The following is a 21,618-nucleotide window of genomic DNA, read 5'->3' on the forward strand; positions in this document are numbered from 1 at the left end:
TACTGAAGAAGACTAAGAAGTCCTTATGCAAAGCCCACAGGCTGATCTGTATCTCATCTGGAAATTAGCTGTGCTCTTCACTGCAACTGTATATGCCAGGGCAAAAAGAGTACAATGGTCAGGCTGGTGCTGGAGCCCCAGAAGTTAGCTACTGTTTCTGCATATGAGGTTAGCACCTGGTCACTGCAGCAGTGTCCTAAACTTACCGAGTTTGCATCCCTTTTTGTCAGTGGGAGTTAAGTGCTCTTTTGCATTTAAAGTAAATAGCTGATAAAATCTTCTGACTGGCATGTGCCTTTCAAGCATGACAAATACCAGTTTGTATGTCATTTGGCAGTGACTGCTTCCAGCTCTATTGGAACATAAGGTAACCTTGAAAGTGGATGCCATTAAATAGTATTCTTATCACTCCTATAGTGATGTCACAGAAACTGCAAACCTTGAGCAGCAATTATATATTTGCTGCTGCTTGCAGCTCACTAGAGACTTTTTAACTAAATGAATATGCTTTACCCAGTGTGTTACTTTAGTTTGTACTTTTGATCCTCATATAAGCAATTCTTCATCTTTTATCTGCTGCTCAAGAAATTTTGTTCAAATTACAGTAAAATGCTTTGAAAAGCATGTTGGAGTATTGGCCTCTCATAAGACAAAAATCAGTGAACTCAGTTTCTCAGTCTGTGGCTCACAGTTGATGTACTGCTCAGAAGTCAGAAATTAATATTTAGAATTAGGCTAACACAAACATTTGAAGCTACCCAAAGACCCACATGAGCTAAAGACCACGGACCTGGGTGGAAACAAAGTCTATAGGCTTAAAAATCTAAATGTTTAACATAATAAAAGTATTGCGTGCTAACCAGCTCATCTTTCTAATCAATAGGAAAAAAAAAAGTTAAATTTTTCTTGACAGTGCATTAAGACGGCATGTATTTCTCTAACATAGATTTTATTTTTCTACATCTCTATCAAAAGTGTCATGCTACAAAAATGGAGACGACGTCAGTGACAACATGAGTATAAATAGCATGACCTGAGGTAGGATTGAAAGTGTGAGGGAGTTCAGAGGGTGTGAGACAGGTAAGGGTTCCCTATGGTAAGACCAGTGAGTGCTTGGCTTTCTATCTGGACAGCTTTGCTTGAGTTATTTTTGGTATTTTGCTCGAAGTGTTTGCAATGACAGAGGCTATATTTGTGCTGTATAAAGTCTTCCAGAATTAATGCTTTTTTCTTAAATCCAGCAGACAGAATCCAGGGGTCAGAGAGCTTGAGGTAGCTACATTTCCACAAAAACCTTGCATGGGGAGGGATATGGAGAAAATCCCATTTCCTAATAAAATTTTATTTGGTAAATACACAAACGCAACAAGGATTTAACGTGTCAATAAATTTGACTAGACTAAACTGTAGCCTTCTGAAGCTGCTTGACTTTGTTGTGATATGACTTGCATGGGGAAGTTACTGAGCTGTAAATTATACATGCTATCCTGTAGTTTCACTGATCTATTTTCACTTTCCAGGGTTGTTCATATGCCAGGCTTTACTTTGGGAGGTGTTAGGAGTTAATCAAGGTTTAGGCAAGGGTTGCACCAGATGTATCTCATGTTCATGACATTTCTTAAGGAAGGAAAGGCTCTATCTAGCTGAGCTTTGTAGTAGGGAGCAAAGTTGAGCCCTCAGGCCCCTTAGTTATGTGTCCGCCCAATGTCAGTGCTGCCCAGAGCATTTTGTCAGTACTCTCAGCTCCTGTTTAATGTCTCTGAGACATAATTACTGTTTTTGTTGCTTTGGAGGGTCCATCAGTTCAGAGAAACTTGGTTTTTTGGGGGGTTTTGAGTGTATTTTTGATTTTAAATTGTCAAAGTATGTGCTTCAGCCCCTTGGAAAGGTTTTTGTGTAGTGTGATACTGCAGGTTGCATGCTCCAGGAGGTGACAAAAAGGGTTTTTTGTTGCTAGAGCAGCTGGGATGTTCTGGGGACAAGCTCATGGTGTTTTGTGCTGTTAGAATCAGGCGCTGGAGTGAACTGTCTTGTCAGCTGTGTCTGGGTTTCCTCATGTGTTCAGTTTGGATGAGGAAGAGACCAATAGGCCTGAATTGACAACTTAGAAACACCCTTGTCTTTCAGTTGTACAGCTGGTCTGATAAAAAATGATGGCATGCACTTTGTCTAGATTGTAGTGTTTGCAGAATGATGGGAAAATGTTTCATGGACATATGTTGTGGGGTAAAATAGGAAGACTGCAAAGCAACCTGATGTAAACATGTAAAAAAAATGGAATTGGGAATTAATAATACAAACATGCTGTGGCAAGCAGAAATGTTTAGAGAAGTCAACAAAAGCTATTATGGTCATTGGTAAGATCATGTAAAAATCACCAGATTGCTTTAATAAGGACCTGAAATGTAACCGAGTAGGAAAGATACTGTCTTTGTGTTTTAGCAGAATGGCTGATATAGTAGTTATGTCAGTAGGTTTAGAAAACAAATTAGAATGTTTGAAATGAAAATTATAGCAGCAGTAAGACAAAGATGGGCTTCCAGGTAACTATTATTTAAAGTCCAATAGTGTTGACTGTGTAAGAGCCAAAAAAGGAAAAGGATTAAAAACAGAAACTGCCTTTTAGGGCTTTGGAATTGTAAAAGTCTTAAAAGCTCAACATGATATTTAGGGCTAGTAAAACTACAGATACTGTAACTGTAAGGACTGAAGCATATTACACACAGTGATGTATAGATGCAGTAGTTAAGCTAGGAGGCTGAATCCTGTAATCCTCACTAAACAAAAAATCCCATTGAAGTCAGTCGAAGATTTGTGTGAACAAGGAATGTATAACCAGGCAATTAGAGACAAAGTTGCAGCCTGACCTTGACTGGGCCTTTGTGCCTGTGATTAGCTGTACCCAGAGCATCTGGGCACATTTGTTTAAAGGCACAGTCAATTTTAATGACAGCTCAAAAAAGAAATACAATTATGCCATGGTTTAAGTTCTAATGGATCCAAATGAAAAATGCAAATAATTGCAAAGAGACATATTAAGACAATACTTCTGTAATCTAAGTCTTTTGAAACAGCAAGTTCTGTGTTCTTTGTTCCTTTCCTTCTCAGGAAAAACAGAATTTAATAGATACTGTTCAAGTTTTGGCACTTATAATTGAGAGGCAGCTATTTGACTTTTCTTAAATGTAAGAGAGCATGGGAAATTATTGTGTGAGGTATCAGAAATAGCCTCTAGTTAAATTACTAAAAATATCTAATAGCATTTGCCATACATGTTTATAAAGTTAAATTAATAATTCCTCTCCAAATTGTTTTAGAACTATTTCAGTATGAAACAAAATGTCCTTAAAATTCATCCATTTACGTTTTTCCTTTTTTTGTGATCCTAGTTCAAATAAATTTGAAAATCAACAAAACACTTTATTTTGAAGCAAAATTGAATTCAGAAGTGTCATTCTCACTGCCAGTTACTCTAATGAGACATGTGTTCCTTGTGTCTGAATCTACTTTGTTTGAAAAGAGCTGCTCTTAAAGCATTGAGGAAATTGCAGTACCCAGTAAAAGAAATGTTAGAAATATAGAAGAACAAACAGAAATTGTTTCCTGGTCTGGTCCTGTAAATGGTGACCTCAGTGACTACAATGGGCTCTTGGTATTGCTAAGTGTGTGTCCAAAATTCCAGTGTCCAGGACTGCAATCCTGTAAATACATGTGTGTGCTTTGTGGTACGTGCCATACGCTATTGGGGAAAAAAGTCAAAGGAATTTTTCCACTGCATTATTTTTGTGTGCACATAATTCCATCATGGTTTTATATGAAAATCATTATAAGTAATCTCTCCAGATTGTCTTTAGGAAGTAGTTTCATATGCTTTGAAAAGCAGTTCCTGAAAGGTTGCCAGTAGTGCTGGAGAATTTGAAATTTCTCTCTGCTTAAGTTCTCCTGCTTTGACACTTTCTCCTGCTAAAATCTAAGAAAACTTTTGGAACCTTTGATTTTGAAGATAATGAAAATGATAGGATCTATTTTTTTTTCAGAAAGTCGAGAGCCTTTTGTTGTTTTTTTCCTACTTTTTGTATCAGAATCTGTCAACTCAAGATGTGCACCTTTACTGCTGAAGAATAAAATCTCAGAGTGCTCCAAGCTGGAGACTGGTATTACAGTCATAGTACCAACCCACTTTTACTCCCTTATCTCTTTTCCCATTCCTGTTTTCATGTCACAAATCTGACTGGATTTCTTTACCTAAAATTCTTCTGTTCAGGACTCTGTGACTGAGTAACTACAAAATGCAATGACACAAACGTATTTTTTTAAATTAAAAAAATTGTTTACTTCTAAGAGCAGATAAAAAGATAACCCTTAGTAAATATTTCAATATAACAGTAAGGTTTATGCCTATACTTAGCTTAATTTTAAACATCTTCCTTATATTTTTCCACAAACCTGGAATAACTAGAGCCTCTTTCTCCCTTTCTCCTGCTCTCTGTATGCCTCCTTTTAATATATATATAATCCATTTAAATCTGTTTTATTTTTCATTAGTTTCTGGGCCTAGATAAGAATGGAGGCAGCTCAGCAAGGTGGTATAGGAGCAGTTTCAACTAATGGCAATTATGATGGATTTCAAGATGCAATGTTGTATCTTCCATCAGGGGTTGTATGTCTTCTTTCTTATGGAAGTTGATTCCTCAGGGCATACTTCTTGCAATAACTTCATTCTGGAGTCAAGCCTCATTCAAAAACTCTTCTGATAGCATACTGTGTTCAGCACTGGATTACTCTATGTCCTGTCAGTGTGAATTAGGATCTGTTTTAATACTGCTGATGTACCCTGATCCTTTTTAAGTAACATTGCTGTACAATACGCTATTCAGAATAATTTAAGCCAAAAATAATGGGCAACATACATTTCTCCTGATTTAGTGGCATGAAAGGGAATTGTGACCAAGTCTCAATTTAGTTCTTGGATTTGCCATTCTCAGGGTTTCATTTGCCTTTCCCTGTCTCTCATGCCTTGCTGGCAAATCTCTTAATACCTGTCAGGTTTTACATGGTACAGTAAGCTTTCTCCTTTAGTGATACAAAAGCATGATTTCTCGTGATCAAAGACCCTTGTTGTTTCTTATTTTTATTTTTTCTTCCCCATCATTCAGAACAGGTGTGACAGCTCCACAGAACTACTGACTTTTATGCTGTAGTTTGCAATGAAGTTAGCCAATCAGGGAAAGCAAAAAGGAAAATAAAAGTATTACAGGCTCAATGTCTAAACAAATGGGTTTGTCTCTGCATAATATATCTGTAACAGGGGTCAAATTGTAGTCCAAAGGATGTTTCACACAGAATTCAGAGTAGAACAAATTTCCAACACAAATTATCAGGTTAGGCTCAAGCAGGTTATGGGTAGCAGGTCCTCTAAACTGTGTAACTACTCAGGCTAAAAAAAAATCAGATGTTCTCTTTCTTTTTGCCTGGATTAGCAAAGATCCTTTTCATAAAATATTTAAGTAATAGCTTAATAACAAAAATAAAAGCTTCTTCTGCTACTTTTTTATTAATGAAATCTCACAACTTAATAACTCTGTTTGCAAAACCAAAGGTATTAAAAAGGTCTGATATGTTAGTCTGGTGTGTTACTTTGGCTTATTAAATAGACTTGTGTCAAATTAACTGAAAAAACATTATGCTAAATAACATAAACCAATAATAAGGTAATTTTAATGGCATATACATAGAAACCCTAAAATGAAATAAAATGTGCAGGTTTGTGAGCCCCTTTATTTGTTTCCTCTTTCATATAAACAAAAAACTGTAATAACTTAAAACTAAGACTTTTAAAATAGAACTACTGTGTTACTACTTCCTCACTTTTTTTTTTTGTTGAATTTTAAATAGTGTGTTGTGCTTATGGCTGGAATATTTTTTTAAATAGTGACAGAGTAGGTGGTCTTGTAATTAATATTTCTTTACAGATCTGTAAACTGTGCAAGATTTGTTTAACAAAACAGAAATCATGTTCTTTTAGATTAAGACATTTGTTTAGGAATAAAGTTCAAGTTCGTCTTTGAAATTCAATGATGTAGTTTCATGGCCTGTGAAATTATTTGTTTTATGAACCATTTTAAAAGTATAACTAATTCAAGAAATTTCTGTGACCTATTACTAAATATTTAGACCATGGATTAATTATATTTTCTCAGTGTTTCAAATAGTGATTTTAAAAACTTGGTGAAAAGGCAAGTTACTTAGTAGTGAGAGAAATTATTCAGCAATAAGACACGTTGTGTTCATGTAATCTTTCCCTCCTATAAATGACTGCATTTTCAAAAATTCAAGAGTAAGCAAAGGTGTTGAATTGAAAACTAAGTGTCATCACAGTGAGAACCTATTTGTTCAGCATAACTCAGAAATGTTCTTACAAATGTGCAATTTATTATTCCTGCCCTTAGTGAAACCTTCATTTATGAATGATTGACCTGCAGAATAGAAAACATGATGTAAAAACTACCCACTGCTTTCTTGAAGCCAGTCCCTTGATACACAGCCAGAACTCCTACTCATGGACTAATTAGGATCTGGGATGTATTCATGTAGTGCAGGTACTGTGCTCAGGCAGTGTCTCAGAATGTGCTGGCATTCTAATAAACGTCATTTAAATTCATTTAAAATTAATTTACCCCTTACCTGTCCACTTAGTAACTCTCAACCTGATACTGCAGAAGTTTTTAATTCTCACTGCCAGTGTTACCCTTGCTCGAGATTGTAGCTCATTTGCAGTGCTACCATGTTAATAATTTTCTTCAAAAAATGACTCTATATTTGTTTGGTGTTTTTGATAAAGGTAATGATAGTTGTTAATAAAAGCAATGCCAGTGAAACCTAAGCAAAGACTGAGAATAAGCAACCTTCTTTGAAAGGCCTGATAGTTTATTCTGTTGTACTGATTTTGATGGAATACATGTGACTACTGAAAGGAAAACAAGAGGTTACAGAGTATTTTGAAAAAACAGCAATATTCAGACCATATTAAAAAAAAAAAGCTTAACTGGCATTTTATCTTTTTCTGAGAGAGTAAGGTATTTTAATGAGGAAGATTTGTAGTAGGAGTGAAAGTTCTTATTTTCAGAATTGTGTGCTTTGCTTCTCTCAATGTTAGTTAAAAGTTGCTTAAAAGCATTCAAAATGAACATATTGTTTTTATAATGTGTCAAATTCTACAGAGCTGCCATGTGACAGCCACCCAAGATGTCTTGTGGATGCAGTGCACGCAATCAGCACCAGAACCTTGCTGGGTTGCAGAGCGTGCATTGCAGAGGATGCTGACATTCTCACTCTGTTAGCTGTGCTCTTCCCGGCAGGGGTCTGTGCCTGTTCATCACCTTGATATCCCAGCAATCATTACAGTGTTGTCCTTTGTTTTCCCTTTACAAATGTTTTTTACTTACAAAGGGCTTCCCCTTTCTTCTGGTCGTGCATCTGGACGTGCATGACGCTGCACGCATTTGTCACCACTGGTCACTGGAGCTGCTGATGACCAAGAGAATAATACACAAATCTCATCTGGTACAGATTGCACTGCCTCATGTCGCCAAGATTTAATCAGATGTAAGCCTTTCAGCAGCAATAATCCAAATCCTTATTGATTCCAAATCTATCTGTAACGCTAGCTGGAGGTTTCAGTACAAGCCTTAGAATCAATTAAACAATCCAGTGAAGCTGCACTTAGACAGTGGAGGGTTATCCCACATATTTGCAGCCTTTGACCTTTTCTGAAAGATCAGGCCAAAGTGTGTGAGAACAAAACCTTTCCTGTTACTATAATCTAGTTGTGAAATTTCTTCCAAAAAAGAGTCTAGCTAAGGTGCCTCAAATCCTTGTTTTGAAAACTGCTCTCTGTTATAGTCAGAAATGGTATTGATTGCCCAAGTTTGTAGAAACCTGTGAGAACAAGTTGTCCACAATGAGTTTCTAAAGCAATCAGGCAGCAGCCTACAGAGCTGCTCTAGAAAGCAACTAGATTATTTTTCTTTTCTCTCTGCCTCCCAGGGAACTCAGATTGAAAAAAGGTTATTGTCATAAGTAATTCCCATTGAATATATGAAAGTACCTGCATTTTTTTTAGTGAAGGTTGAGAACCACTGAGGAATGCAGTTACTTGAAGAATAAGTACCAGCCAAAAAGCATGTTTCAGAACCTCAGCAACAGCTAAATGTTTGACTAAAGGACTTAATGTAAGTACCTTTGTGCAAATCTATAAACTTAGGTATTGTTCCAGCATTGCCTAAGAATATGTAAATAAAATATTGCCATAAAAATGCTGGCGTGCATAAAATTTAATTTCCCTTAACATGGAAATTTTACATTACCGATTACCTTAGCCTAGATACCTGTACTTATGAACTGAAGGAGCAATGTTAAGTAGTATAAACCTAGGATGATTTTCTAGCAGTTTATGATCTTCCTCTCAAAAAATGGTCAAAACAAGAGAAAAAAGACATGATAGAACTGACACTTTTCTAGTCTTAAGTTTATCCTTATAGCCAATGTCTTTTTTTTCCTTCTTAACAAATTCTTTTGAATTTCTTCCCAAACTCATTTATTTTTCCTTGCCTATCTACTTTGTACATTCCTCACTCCTCCCATTTATTTGTTTTCTTTCCCTGATGTTATTCTTAGTATTTAAAATGTCATAGTGAATAGAAGTCACTTAAAGCAAAATATAGTTCAGACTGATTTGTTTATTTATTTATTTTGTACTTTGATTCTTACTTTTTGTGTTTGTCTGATGTGCTTTGTGAGCTCTTTGGAGCAGAGACTGATTCTAATCTCTTCTGTTGTCATGATGTTTTGATTTAATTCATATTAACTGCAGCAGTCTTTCTACTTACTTTTACTTATATCACATCACATCTATTTGAAGTGATGTGAAATAAAATTTATGTTCACTGTTACTGTTTGGCTTCTGTAAGGCTCTGTTTTGTTACTGTATTGAATGGTGACTTAAAAGTTCTCAACTACAGTCATCCAAGTTTGCTGGTGACAAATGGGTGCCTGGGAGATCGAAATCAGGGCTTTTCTAGTAAGACCATAGAAGTGGGCACAAAAGTTGAATTTAATTCTTAACTATAGCTACAGTTTTTAATTAAAATATTTTCTTTTTTTTATTGGCATCAACTTCTACAAATACTAGCATTGAAATACATGAAAATTGCAATAAATTATTATGCAAGTGAAGTGTTTATAAATACTTCTGCAATATTTCCATTTGCTTACAAGTAATTTCAACATTCAGATTTAAGTACTTGATTTTAACCCATTTCAGTCAATCAATAAATACAGAATATAAGCATCTTAAAACAGAGGGGTTTATAGACAGCATTTTCCTATTCAGAATTGTCCACAAAATCCTTGAAAATTAAATGAGCTGACAACTGTAGTCAGGACAGATACATTATAGCATATTGCACCATCAAATATGTGTCAAGCATGCTGCCAAATATTAAGTGTTCTGACCTTTGTTATTAATAATAGAGGCAAGCACTGGGGACATATGAAAGATAAGTAATGTAATGCATGGAAAATCTGTTACACATTTGACTTTGTTAATGGATATAGAGCCTATTTGGTATCCTGCCCTTTCCCTTGCAAGCCACAATTTTATGAAAAACTGGGCATACCATGTAATGGAAAGCCACGTTGTGAAAAACATACTTTGATAGAATGAAATATTCTGAAGTTAAATAATAGCAAGAGAGCACTTGTCATCAAGCTTTACATCTTTTTAAATATGTATTTGTCACTTCCCTGTTCCTCATAAAAAATGAGAAATTATTGAAATTGAGAAGTGTAACTTTATTGTCTCCATTCACACTTGTATTTTTAAGTTGTTATTTTGCTTAATGTCACCTATCATCTTGTAGAGTTGGCTAGTAAAAGGTTTAATTAGTGTCTTTCTCTAGAATACACCTTCTAGCATTTTCAGATGTTCATGCAGGACAACACTGATAATAGGTAAAAATAACAAAAAAATAGTAGAATGGTCAACCAGAGAGGATCAACACTTATGAAGGGAGTGGTGGTGGTGGTGGTGGTGGTTAAAAAAAAAAGTTCAAACCACAATTCCTTACCTGACTTGAAAATGCCAAGATTATAGAAAAGCATGGGATAGAGAAAATTCCTTCCTGTGCAATCACTCTTGGGTCTATTTCCTGCTTCCTTCTTAATGTAGAACTTAGACTCCAGAATGCATTACCAGTAAAACATTAAGCATTTTGTCCACAATTTCATCAGGAGCGCTCTGTAATTATATGAAACCCAACTATCTGTTTAAATTTATCAAAAAGTATTCTTCAGTCCTAAAAGTCATAGAATCTCTCTTATTACAACCTGTGCTAATGTTCTATTACTTTTTTTTTCCTCCCTTTGAACTTCACATTTGGGAATAACTAGCTTGGTGACAGTAATTGCAGCTACAAGCCATATTTCTTTCGGAACTTCCCTAGTCTGCACTCTCATAGAAGAATGAAAAATGAGAGCTCCTCTAATCTCTAGTACATTTTTGTTGATGTTACTTTCTTTGTGTCGTCATATATTCTAAATGTGTTTGAGTCTCAGAATTGTTTTGCAATGGAAATCCAGTGTCCTACACTACAAGCCAATGCATAGTTAAGAAAGAACAAAGAATAAAAGATATGGACCAAGACAGTATATTTTCGTGAAATTACCAAAATTTGCACAAAATCAAAAATGTTGCCAGACTACTATTATATTTACAGAAGCAGATTCATTCTTCCCTTAAAAAGTAGGAAACTCTTTCTAACAATCCTTAATGATCTGATGCTTATGCTGAATACAGGACACACTCTTGTAATCATCCAGAACTTAGGATTTCATTTGATGTTCATGTCAACAAGATGTTTGGCTGTTCTACAAAATTAAGTCACAAGTTCCTTAAACAAATGTTCCTCTAAACAGTTTTCCACAGGTGAGAGTAATATGAGAGTAATTTGCTGCAGTTAAAAAATACACAGATATATAGGAAGAGATTGTTGATCTGTATCTCAAGGTAACACTGTAAGCATATTGAAAAAGCAACATTTCAAGGGGTTCTTTTTTTGGTTTTTTGGGTTTTTTGCTTGTTTGTTTGTTTTTTAGTTTTGTTTGTTTGTTTTTGTTTGGCTTTTTGGGTTTTCTTTTGTTTAGTTTTTGGGGGTTTTTTTTGCTCCCTAACTCTGGGCACTAAATGCAGTGTATTTAGTACATATATATGAATTTCCTTCTCCTTTTCTTACTAAATTGGAAGAGGGGAGAGAACAACAGGCTGCTAGTGATCAGATTGTTTTTCCGTGGTATAAATTTGAATTGAAGCCATCTTTACAAGCAAATTAAGCTAAGCAGAAGATAATTTTTTAAAAGTAATTTTATATATCTGCTCCAGAAATTGTTTTCCTTTTGTTTATATTAAGGGAGTACTCAGAGAATCATAGAATAAGCTGAGCTGGAAGGGACCCATCAGGGTCACTGAAGTAGAACTCCTGGCTCTGCACACAGCAGCCCCAAGAGTCACATCATGTACCTGAGAGCATTGTCCAAACACTCCTTGAATTCAGACAGGATTAGTGCTGTGACCACTTCCCTGGGGAGCCTGTTCCAGTGCCCAGCTACTCTCTGGGTGAAGAAGCTTTCCCTGAGATCCAAACTAAATCTCCCCCAACTCAGCTTCATGCCATTTCCTCAAATCCTGTCCTGGTTTTGTGATGAGATCAATGTCTGCCCCTCTACTTCCCCTCAAGAGGATGTTGAAGACCACAATGATGTCTCCCTTCAGTCTCCTTAAGATTGAACAAACCAAGTGTTCTCAATAGCTTGAGACCCTTCACCAGACTTGTGACCCTCCTTTGGATGCTCTCTAATAGCTTGATTTTTTTTTTTTTTTTTTTTTTAAATACTGTACACCCAAAACCGCGCACACAATATTCAAGATGACGCTGCCCTGGTGCAGAGCAGAGCAGGACAATCCCCCTTCCTGGTGATGCATTGCCTGATGTCCCCAGGACAGGATTGGCCTGCCAGGGCACTGCTGACTCGACATCAGCCAGTCCCTCCAGGTCCCTTTCCAGAGTGCTGCTCTCCAACCTCTCCTTCCTTAATCTGTACACACAACCAGGACTGCCTTGTCTCACGTTGTAGGCACTCGGCACTATGGCCTGTGAAATATGCAGGGTAAAATAAACTTTATTATATTTGATACAATGCTTAATTAAAGCTATGAATTTCTTCATATTTTGAGTTTTATTCATACATATTTAATATATGTATAAAAAATTTTGTGTCCAGCTGAAAAGACACGACTTGATTGCCTGACCAAAGAGGAATTAGTCAGCATGCATTATGCTTCATGCCTGACTTTTTATCAAAGTAATACTGAGTTTCATTACTTATTTTCCTGATGCTCTAGGCTGTACTCTGAATATCTGCAACATCAGTAGCCAACATTTTGTCTACTTTGGGCTGTACAGGCTTTTAAGGATTCATCAAAGGTGGCAAAGCTTTGGTTGAATTCTCTTTCCATGTTACCCCCATGATCTGCTAGGACTTCCTAGGATCAGCTAGTGGCTGGCTAACCACAGGTTTTATTCCTCTGCCTTTTACATAATAGCCTGGCTTCCAGCCTTGTGACAGGATATGCACGCTGTGCCATGCCTATTCCCATCACGTGGCAGAAGCGCATCTGCAACGCTGGCATTGTGCTGGTGCAGCAACTTGCTTCCCATTACTCAAGGGCCATGTGCTGCAGCACCCTCAGGAAGCAGTTTGGCAGGAGTGAGGCTGTTCAAACCCTGCACTTCTCACCTCTCAGGAGGTGCAAGCAGCGAGTCGCCAAATTAGTTGTTTGTTAAGCTTGGATTTTTGTCTGTGACCCACTGATTGAGACCTTGAGTGGCATCTTGCAAGGAGAGCAAAGGTGATGGGGAGGGAAATTCTGTGTTACCATTAAATTTGAAGTCAAAGCTCTCAGAATCTGCTTGATGCATGTCTTGGGTCAGGGATGGCCCTTCTTGTGGTGACAAGGAAAGAGATGAAGGCATGCATGGGCACATTTCTGAGACAATGACTCGGTTGTTGAAACCTCCCCGGACAGTCGTCTGCAAGGACACTCAGGTTAGTGAGGCTTAAGTGAAAACATTTTTTTAGCTTCATAACACTTTGTTAAATTAAACAAATTTACAATTGGTATTGGAATAATAGAATCACAGAATGGCCTGAGTTGGAAGGGACGTTAAAGATCACCTAATTTTTGGTCCCCTGCCATGGACAGGTGCATCTTTCACTATACCAGGTTGCTCAGAGTTACATCCAGCCTGCCCTTGAACAGTTCCTCTCTGGGTGACCTGGTTCAGTGCCTTATCCTCTTCACAGCTTTGTATATAACTGTGTTTACAGAAATGAGTTCTGTGGAATTTGCCTTATCCTGAGGTGTTTCTGCTGTGTTTGACACCGGATAAGGGAGTAGATGAAACCATACATGCCATTTTATACCCTTGCAGTTGTCCATGAGACAAGGAGCAGTTTTGATTCAGATGGGCTAGTTCTGAGCTACCTGCTTTACTCACGTAATGTTCAGAATCATTGAACTGAAAGAGTTTATTCTTTTTTGTTAGTGGCAGAGTCGGATAAGAAATTGTAAATATCAACTCATTTAGCTTCGCATTTCTGCATTTAGACGTTTTACACTCTTAAAGGTTTTTGGAGTAGAGCAACAATTTTATAGTAAACTGTAGAGAGTCTCCAGCCAGTTGACGGATTTTGTATTAGTGTGTACCTCTGTATTTTGTGTCTTATACTGCCATCTAAGGGCTATATAGGCTGAGAAGATGGCTAAAGGTTCTTCAGTACTCCTCTCTCCATACTGCCCTTCCCTTTGAGAAGTCAACAGTCCATGGATGAGAAAGATGAGCAGGGGATAAACACCAGTCTTTTGATGCAGTATTCTTCATCTAAGAGGAACAGAGGAATCTTCCTGATAAGGGATAAAATAGAATGTAAATCTCAGTCATTCAGAAAACTACAGTTGCAATGAGTTTGTGTAAAGGCCAGAGAATAACAAAGCAGGATTACAGGATTTAAGGCTACTCCTGAAACAGAAAGGGAATGTGAGGTTTAGACTCTTCAAGGTACCTAAATCCTCATGTCCTACTGATTTAGGAAGTCGTGCTTTGTAATATAATTTGCTTATTAAGATTTTTCCTAGAATGCTACTAAATAACATGATTTAGTTTCTTTGTTTAGTGTTTTGTTTGTTTTTTTGGGTCTGTTTTAACTGGTTTTGCATTTCTGGGCATTTCTATTTTCTGGGACTAAGGGATTAAAAGGTAAATAATTGGTGTTACTTTAGGAGTATATGATATTAAATAATACGAACATCATTTAAGTATTTTGGGGTTCAAGCATTCAAAATTTCATAACAAAAACTTAACCTTTCCAGGATAAAAATGTCTTTTTTTAAATATAATATGTATAATCTGCAAACTGTGTTTGTGTAGGCTTAATTGTGTAGGCTCCTTTCTCACACAGATATTTTGAACTACAAGAGTGATAAAGAAGTGGTGGAAGAAGCAAAACATTTCATTGTTTGTCAATATAGTAATGTTGGCATTGACTGGCAGAAGCAGTTTTTATGATGATGACCCCTTTATTTTACAATGCATGACTTGCTTTTCAGGATAGTTTCCAGCAAACCTTGTGTACCAGAGAAAGTAATTAATCCTGCATGTTACTTTGGCAGGCTCATGGAAGCAAAGACCTGGAAGAGCAATTGCGGTCTGTGTCCAGTGTGGATGAACTCATGACAGTACTTTACCCGGAATACTGGAAAATATTCAAATGTCAGTTGAGGAGAGGAGGTTGGCAACACAACAGGGAGCACTCCAGCTTTGACACAAGATCAGATGATTCCCTGAAATTTGCTGCAGCACACTATAATGCAGAGATCCTGAAAAGTAAGTACAGAACGCAATCCACTTTCCAATACACAAAAAATGAAATTCTGAGGGCTTTTCAGTTGTGTCAAAAATACTTTAAAAGCTAAGCATTGTCAGTAAACCAACCTCAGCAGTTGGATAGGATGTGTTCTCTGTAATAGAAAATCTATGATAGTAAGCCTTTCATAATGAAAGAAATCACTCTGCAGACATATTTTAGGTATGTCCATTGTATAAAAGTGCTTTCTTGGCTCAGTAGAAAAAGTGAAGTGCATGTCTTCAAGTATAAGGAATCCTACTTCATAGTCTGTAACAATTTTGCAGAAATCAAAGAGGATGCGTATACTTGGGCCCATTGAACTATTTCTTCTCATTTTCTGCAGTTGCATCCCAGCTGGTAGTGTTTTCTTCTCTTATGCATTATGGCTTTGGAACACCAAATAATCCACGTGTAACTTTTTCATGTTACAAGAGAATAGCTGTAATGATGTTATGCTAAAATAAGCAAAGCAGTTTTCAAACCGATGTGTTTGAATACCTTTCAGTGTTTCAGATAGCTTGCATGAAAATATATTAACTTACAGTTTAAGCCAGTGCTTATAGGCAGAGAAAGAAGGATTTATAGCAGGAGGTGTATTTTTGGACATTATATTGGAAATCATGTACCTTAATGGAGAGTTTAAAGTACACATAAGGCAAAATTTCCATTTTTGTTGAATAGCTTACCAAAATCTAGTGCCAAAAGGGAATAAACTTACAGCTGTAAGTCTCAGGGCTGTTTAGTGTAAGATTATATTTAGTAAAGTGCTGTATAACATGATACAAAGTCTTTGCCCAAATTTGTGTGGATGATCTGGGCACAAAAATCATCCATCAGATTAAATCCCATGCTGTACATAATTGCTAAATACTTTTGCTTTAAATTATACCCTTCTAGTTAACAAACTAAACACGTGTTTAAATGAATTTCACATTAAGTGTATAAAATTTTTAGATTATAATATATTATGTCCAAGTGAAGTACTGTGTGGGGCTGGTTAGAATTACTTTGCAGAAGTGTCCAGAAATAAAGTGCAGACTTTACTCAAGATGAGACTTGCCCCCAGTGAAGAAAGGACATGTGCAGCTTTAGCTGCTGGCCAGCACTTCGAGGGAGGTGATTCTGCCCCTCCCTCTGCTCTACGGGGACCCATCAGCAGCACTGTGCCCACAGTGTCCAGCTCAGCGGCCCCCAACACAAGAAGGATGTGGAGCTGTTGGAACAGGTCCAGAAGAGGGCTGTGAGGATGCTCAGGGGGCTGGAGCACCTCTCTTATGAAGATGGGCTGAGAGAGCTGGGGCTGCTCAGGCTGGAGAAGAGAAAACTCCCAGGAGTTCTTACAGCAGCCTTCCAGAACCTAAAGGGGGCCTATAAGAAAGATGAGGAGACATGTTTTAGCAGCTCCTGTTGTGATAGGACAAGGGTAATAATTTTAAACTAAAGAAAGTAGATTCACTAGATAAAGGGAAGAAAACTTTTACTATAAGGATGGTGAGTTACTAGAACAGGTTGCCCAGTGGGGTGGTACATACCCCATCCCTGGTAACATCCAAGGTCATTCAAGTTTGGGTGGGGCTCTGAGCAACCTGATCTGCTTGAAGATGTCCTTGCTCGTTACAAGAGGGTTGGACTAGGAGGCAGGTGACCTTTAAAGATCCTTTCCAACACAAGCCAGGCTATGATTCTGTGCTTTCAGGTCTCCCCTGCCTGTGGAATCCCTTTTAGTCCCACTGTGACTTTTCATCTGCTCCATGATGATATGTCATGTCCCTATGAAGGAGAAAAATCAGCTAGAAGGTAACAGAGAGAGATGTGTGTTTCACTGACTAAAGGTTGTGACTCTAGAAATTCATATTCTGGTTTTGAAGTTTAAAAAGGAATCCTAATTTACTGCAGGATAGTTTTGATTTTAAACAGTTAATTTATAACATGAAATTCCCTGTAACTTGGCAGGTATTGATACTGAGTGGAGAAAAACTCAGTGCACGCCACGTGAAGTGTGTGTGGATGTGGGAAAGGAGTTTGGAGCAACTACAAACACCTTCTTTAAACCCCCATGTGTGTCCATCTACAGATGTGGAGGTTGCTGCAATAGTGAAGGACTTCAGTGTATGAATGTCAGCACAAATTACATCAGCAAGACAGTAAGTTCTCATGCTTTTACAGTTCATGTACTCTTGCAAATACATTTATATTCGTGCATAATTTAAACTTTCTTATTGCTAAGGAAATAGTTGATTCCAAAATACACAGGAAAAACAGCTGAAGACACTACTGCCTGGAAAAAAAAAGTGTTTAACACTCTTGTCACCAAAATATTTTTATTTTTCAGGGGAAAAAATGATGTCTCATTCTCAGTTTTGAGATTATCCATGAAACTTAATTCTCTCTCTCTTTTTTTTTTTTTTTTCCATCTACCTTATGCCTCTATGGGGCAAGCACTCCATGGAAAACTAGCCTGTAATTTTATTAGTGTAGACTGCTGCAGGACGTGTGCAGACAGGATACATGTTTCAAATAAAGCCTTTTAGGAAGTGTGTTTTACTATATTAAGACATATTAGCATTGTATGTACCTATTTATTTTGTTGTAATGCATCTTCTTCCAGTGTATGTGCAGGTTTTGTTCTTTGAGTTCAGGGTTAGGGATGAGGTAGGAGTATGCAGAGATCACGCACTGAGCTTGTGAGCTGCCTTTAAAGCAGCATATTCTACATTATTCTAAGTAGATACAGGATTTATCACAATTATGTTTGAACATTTCCCTCAAAATCATGTAAAAACCGTCATACTTAAAAGCATTGCCTAGTATTATAATAAAACCTTATTATCAAGCGGTGCAGGATCGAGCCCAGTCCCTCAGAGAGACAGAGTGCCCGAATGCCCAGTTAGCTTGTGGCCATCGCCGCAGGCTGCCCTTTAGCAAGCTCAGTGATTGTCAGCTCTTTAGTGATTATCAGCTCTCTTAGGATGAGCTCTTTGCTTGCTTGCTAGGGTGCCCTTGGCTGAGGCTGCAGCAGATGCGAGAGAGAAGGAGGTCCTGGCATTCCACAGCAATGGTTTACTGGGAAGTCTGTGAAGGGTCCCAGCAACATCTCTCCTTCTGTCGAATGGGCTAAACCAGCCCCTTTTTATAGGGTAAAGGGGGATCCAAACTTGTCCAATAGTAGGGGTTAGGGAAAAGTGACCTATGGGGTTACAGAGATAAGCTTTGGGGCGGGGGTCAGAGACAGGAGCTTATTTTGCTGTCTCATCGTGACTCAGCAGTTCCTATGGTTAAGTCTCAATCCTCCACGGAGCTTTCTCAAGCTCTATGGGGTTTGCTACAGGGTATTTTACTGTTACCTCTAGTATTTGGTAGGGGTTTTGTTGGTTGTTTTTCCCTTTGTAGTGTAAAACTTGCTTGCTTTTTAGGAGGATTCATCTAGCTGAAGATGCACTACACATTTATAAAGAAGACCAAAAACTGCATGGCCAGTTATAAAATAGAAGCCCTTAGAAACGTCACTCCTTTATCAAAAACCTTCTTAGTGCTCTGAGCCTTTTCTCGAGGGGAATAAGGGAATTTTCTTTATGTCCCCTTTCAAAGGGAATGTAAAGAAAACAGCAAAACCCACTAATTTTGTAGAGTGCGTTTTCTGCCCTCATTTCTCACCAAATCTGTCTGTCTGAAATGCTATATCCTTCCAAGAATTTTCAATCCTAAATTTAGGCTAGTGGTAGACAGCCACACAGCACAGGAGTAATGTAGCTCAAATAGCTTAAATGAGGACAACTACAGCACTGACTTTGTTCATGCCTTACCATTTTTCTCATTATTAGGAGAAAACATAGTCTCAATTCCACTTGCTTGAAATATATAAATGTAATTTTCATTTTAAAACCCAAGAAGTGAGACTTTTTTTTTTTTCACATATTGGTAAAGTTTAGCTTACCAAAATAAAGGATTATCTAATCACATAGAGAGCTGTTCCACATAACAGATTTCCTGGTTTTTGAGCACTGTGTCAGTTTGGGCTAAATCAAATCTTCATCTTACTGTTCATATATGTTGAGTGAAGTAATTTTTTACCCAGTAGAAAATGTTTAGCACTGATTTTCTTTTTGAAGTTCTTGATGTTATTGGTGATATGATGTAGAGTAGTTAAAGATTTAAGAGATTATGAAAAGGAAAATGTTAAAGGTCTTACTAGAAAGAAGAGGCATTAACACTGTTTTGTTTTCTTACTTATTCTGTAAAAGCAAGCAATTGTATCTATGAGTTTTCTGTCTTGCTTCTGATTTCCAGTTCTATCTGGTCCTTGACAGAATGCAATGTTAAAAGAGCCCTTAATAAAGGAACAGACCTATAGCAATATATCTTCATCTGTAACCATGTCAATTTTTTTTAAATTATATGACCACAGTTTAACCCATATCAGATGAGAATTAGAAAGAAAAAAAGTATTGGATTCAAGACCTTCTGTGGAATTCAGGTACCCTACACATCTATTTTCACCGCAGTTTTCCTTATTTTCTGGAAGAAATGAATACAAATAGTTTTGTCATAATTCACTAATTTTTAGCTTTATTTTTCGTGCATAAACTCCATAAGGTAACTTCATACTGTTCACCCTGCAGAAAAAGTGCTTAATGGGAAACTAATTTTTTAGCTGGAGTTCTTACTGTGAGGGCAAGCTCTAGCATTGGTTTCAGACATTGAAATAAAATGAAAGATTATATCAGCTTTCATCAAAATTAGTTAAAACCGAAAGAAGTAAGCACAGAAATTATTTTTATAGGGAGCAAATAGTTGATTTCCAGAAGAATGGACCGGATCAGATATTCCCAGACTGCCTTGGTGGTTGTGGTGGTCTAGAGCAAGGTTATAACAAGCTATAGTTTCTAGTTCAGGCTGTGTTACTCCTTTCTAGCTACTTAACTTTATTAAGACAAAAGTAGAAACGTATTCTGCTTTGTTTTTAATACCATTTTTTCCCAAAACCTGTTTTTGTAGTCGCTAAGGGATATTTATACAAGCAAGATTGAGATATGAGCAACTTCTGAATTAAGATACAGTACAAGATCTGTGACAATATTTGAAGGCTCCCTGGGCTAATTCACAAACTGCAGTAGGTCCTTTCCTGCATGCAGTAGCCCGGTTTTTAAGTGGTGGCTTGGCTAGTAAGGATCTCTGGGAAATGCGACTGGTTGGGTTTTCATTTTGTGGTGTCGTTGTTTGGGTTTTTTCTCTGATTTGTTGTCAAGCAGCTGTTCTGTGTTTCCATGGGACAAATAATTCAACAGTGGTTACAAAGATTGTGGAAGTACCTGGTGCAGTTATAGCCTGTCCCTCAGCAGCACTTTTTAATGCCCCACCTACAGGCACTTGCTTATATGTTGAAGGGAAGCAGAGGGCTGATGTCAAGGAGTTGTTTCATCCCATTCTCCCTCTTGGCTGTCAGGATGGACGTTTTTTTGGCTTCTTTCAGATCACTTGTTTTAGAGGTCCTAAATCATCTTGTTTCACGGTTACAGTTATAGTCCCTCCAGGGAAAACATCTATCCAAGCAGATCAGAATTAGATTTAGAGGAGATTTTCTCACAGGAAACAAGTTAACAGCTTGAAATATTTTGCCCAGTTTGGGATGTATGTGGTGCTCTTTTTCACAGTTCAGAAATATGCCACAAGAATACTCAGTTGTTTTCAACATTACCATTTCTACCTTTTCCCATGCATGTTTCTGTTAGACTAATTATTGTAGTGATATAATAGGTACTTTTAATAGTGGGAGATAGATAAGTTCCAAATGTTTTTTCTTAATATTTCTGGGAAAAGAAAGGGATTAAAATAGAAAAAGATAGAATAAGGAACCCAAGCATATTAAACAAATATTAATTTATTATATCAAATACCTGTTGTTATAGTCCACATAAGCCTTGAAATGGTTTTTCAAGAAAGTTCAACAGTAAAATAATGATGATGTGCCGTTACTCAAATAGTTTATTTTCATTCTTTTCAATATAGAGATGTTTAGTTTTGAAACCAGTCGTATGTCCCTAGTTTAAAAATCTCTCTAGACACATTGTACTGTGTTACACTGGTTATATTTGGCTGGCCTTACTGACACTTTAGAAAGTGCAAAGATCACAAGTGATGGAAACTTAGATTCGATTTAAGGGAAACTTGCCAAAATAAACCACAGGCCATCCGAAGAACATGGGGTAGTTAATGTAAATCTTGGGAAAAAAGCATACATAAATCCTGTATTTGAAAAGTATCTAGAATGATGGCCTTCCCACGCAATTACAGTGTTGATATATTTTAGGAGTCAGTGAGCATATTAATAATTTTATGTGTGCTGATACAATGGATATTGGCACATATGATGATAGTGCTGAATAAATTAATTTAGCCACTGAAGCAAAGAAATGCTTTGTATGAAAAGCCTCCGTTTTTCTGGTAAGTATGCTGTGAAGTCCTTCTAGTGTAAAGAAGAAGCCATCAAGACTATGGATCAAAATTATATGCCTTTTGGGGTTTTGAGTAACCTGGTGTCCCTGCCCATGGCAGAGGGGTTCTAACTAGATGATCTCTAAAGTCCTTTCCAAACCAAAC

The 21,618-nt window shown here is 37.2% G+C and overlaps 1 protein-coding gene across 1 annotated transcript in view; it reads left to right on the plus strand.

Annotated features, from left to right (window-relative positions):
* The window catches only part of VEGFC (vascular endothelial growth factor C), a 69,193-nt gene that overhangs the window by 36,324 nt on the left and 11,251 nt on the right, over positions 1-21,618 (plus strand). The window contains exons 2-3 of the mRNA XM_030948277.1: positions 14,786-14,999; positions 16,975-17,165. Of these exons, the coding sequence (XP_030804137.1) occupies positions 14,786-14,999; positions 16,975-17,165 (405 nt within the window). The remainder of the gene's footprint in view (positions 1-14,785; positions 15,000-16,974; positions 17,166-21,618) is intronic.

This window comes from Camarhynchus parvulus, chromosome 4 (genome assembly GCF_901933205.1).
Source record: "Camarhynchus parvulus chromosome 4, STF_HiC, whole genome shotgun sequence".
NCBI classification, from domain to species: Eukaryota; Metazoa; Chordata; class Aves; order Passeriformes; family Thraupidae; genus Camarhynchus; species Camarhynchus parvulus.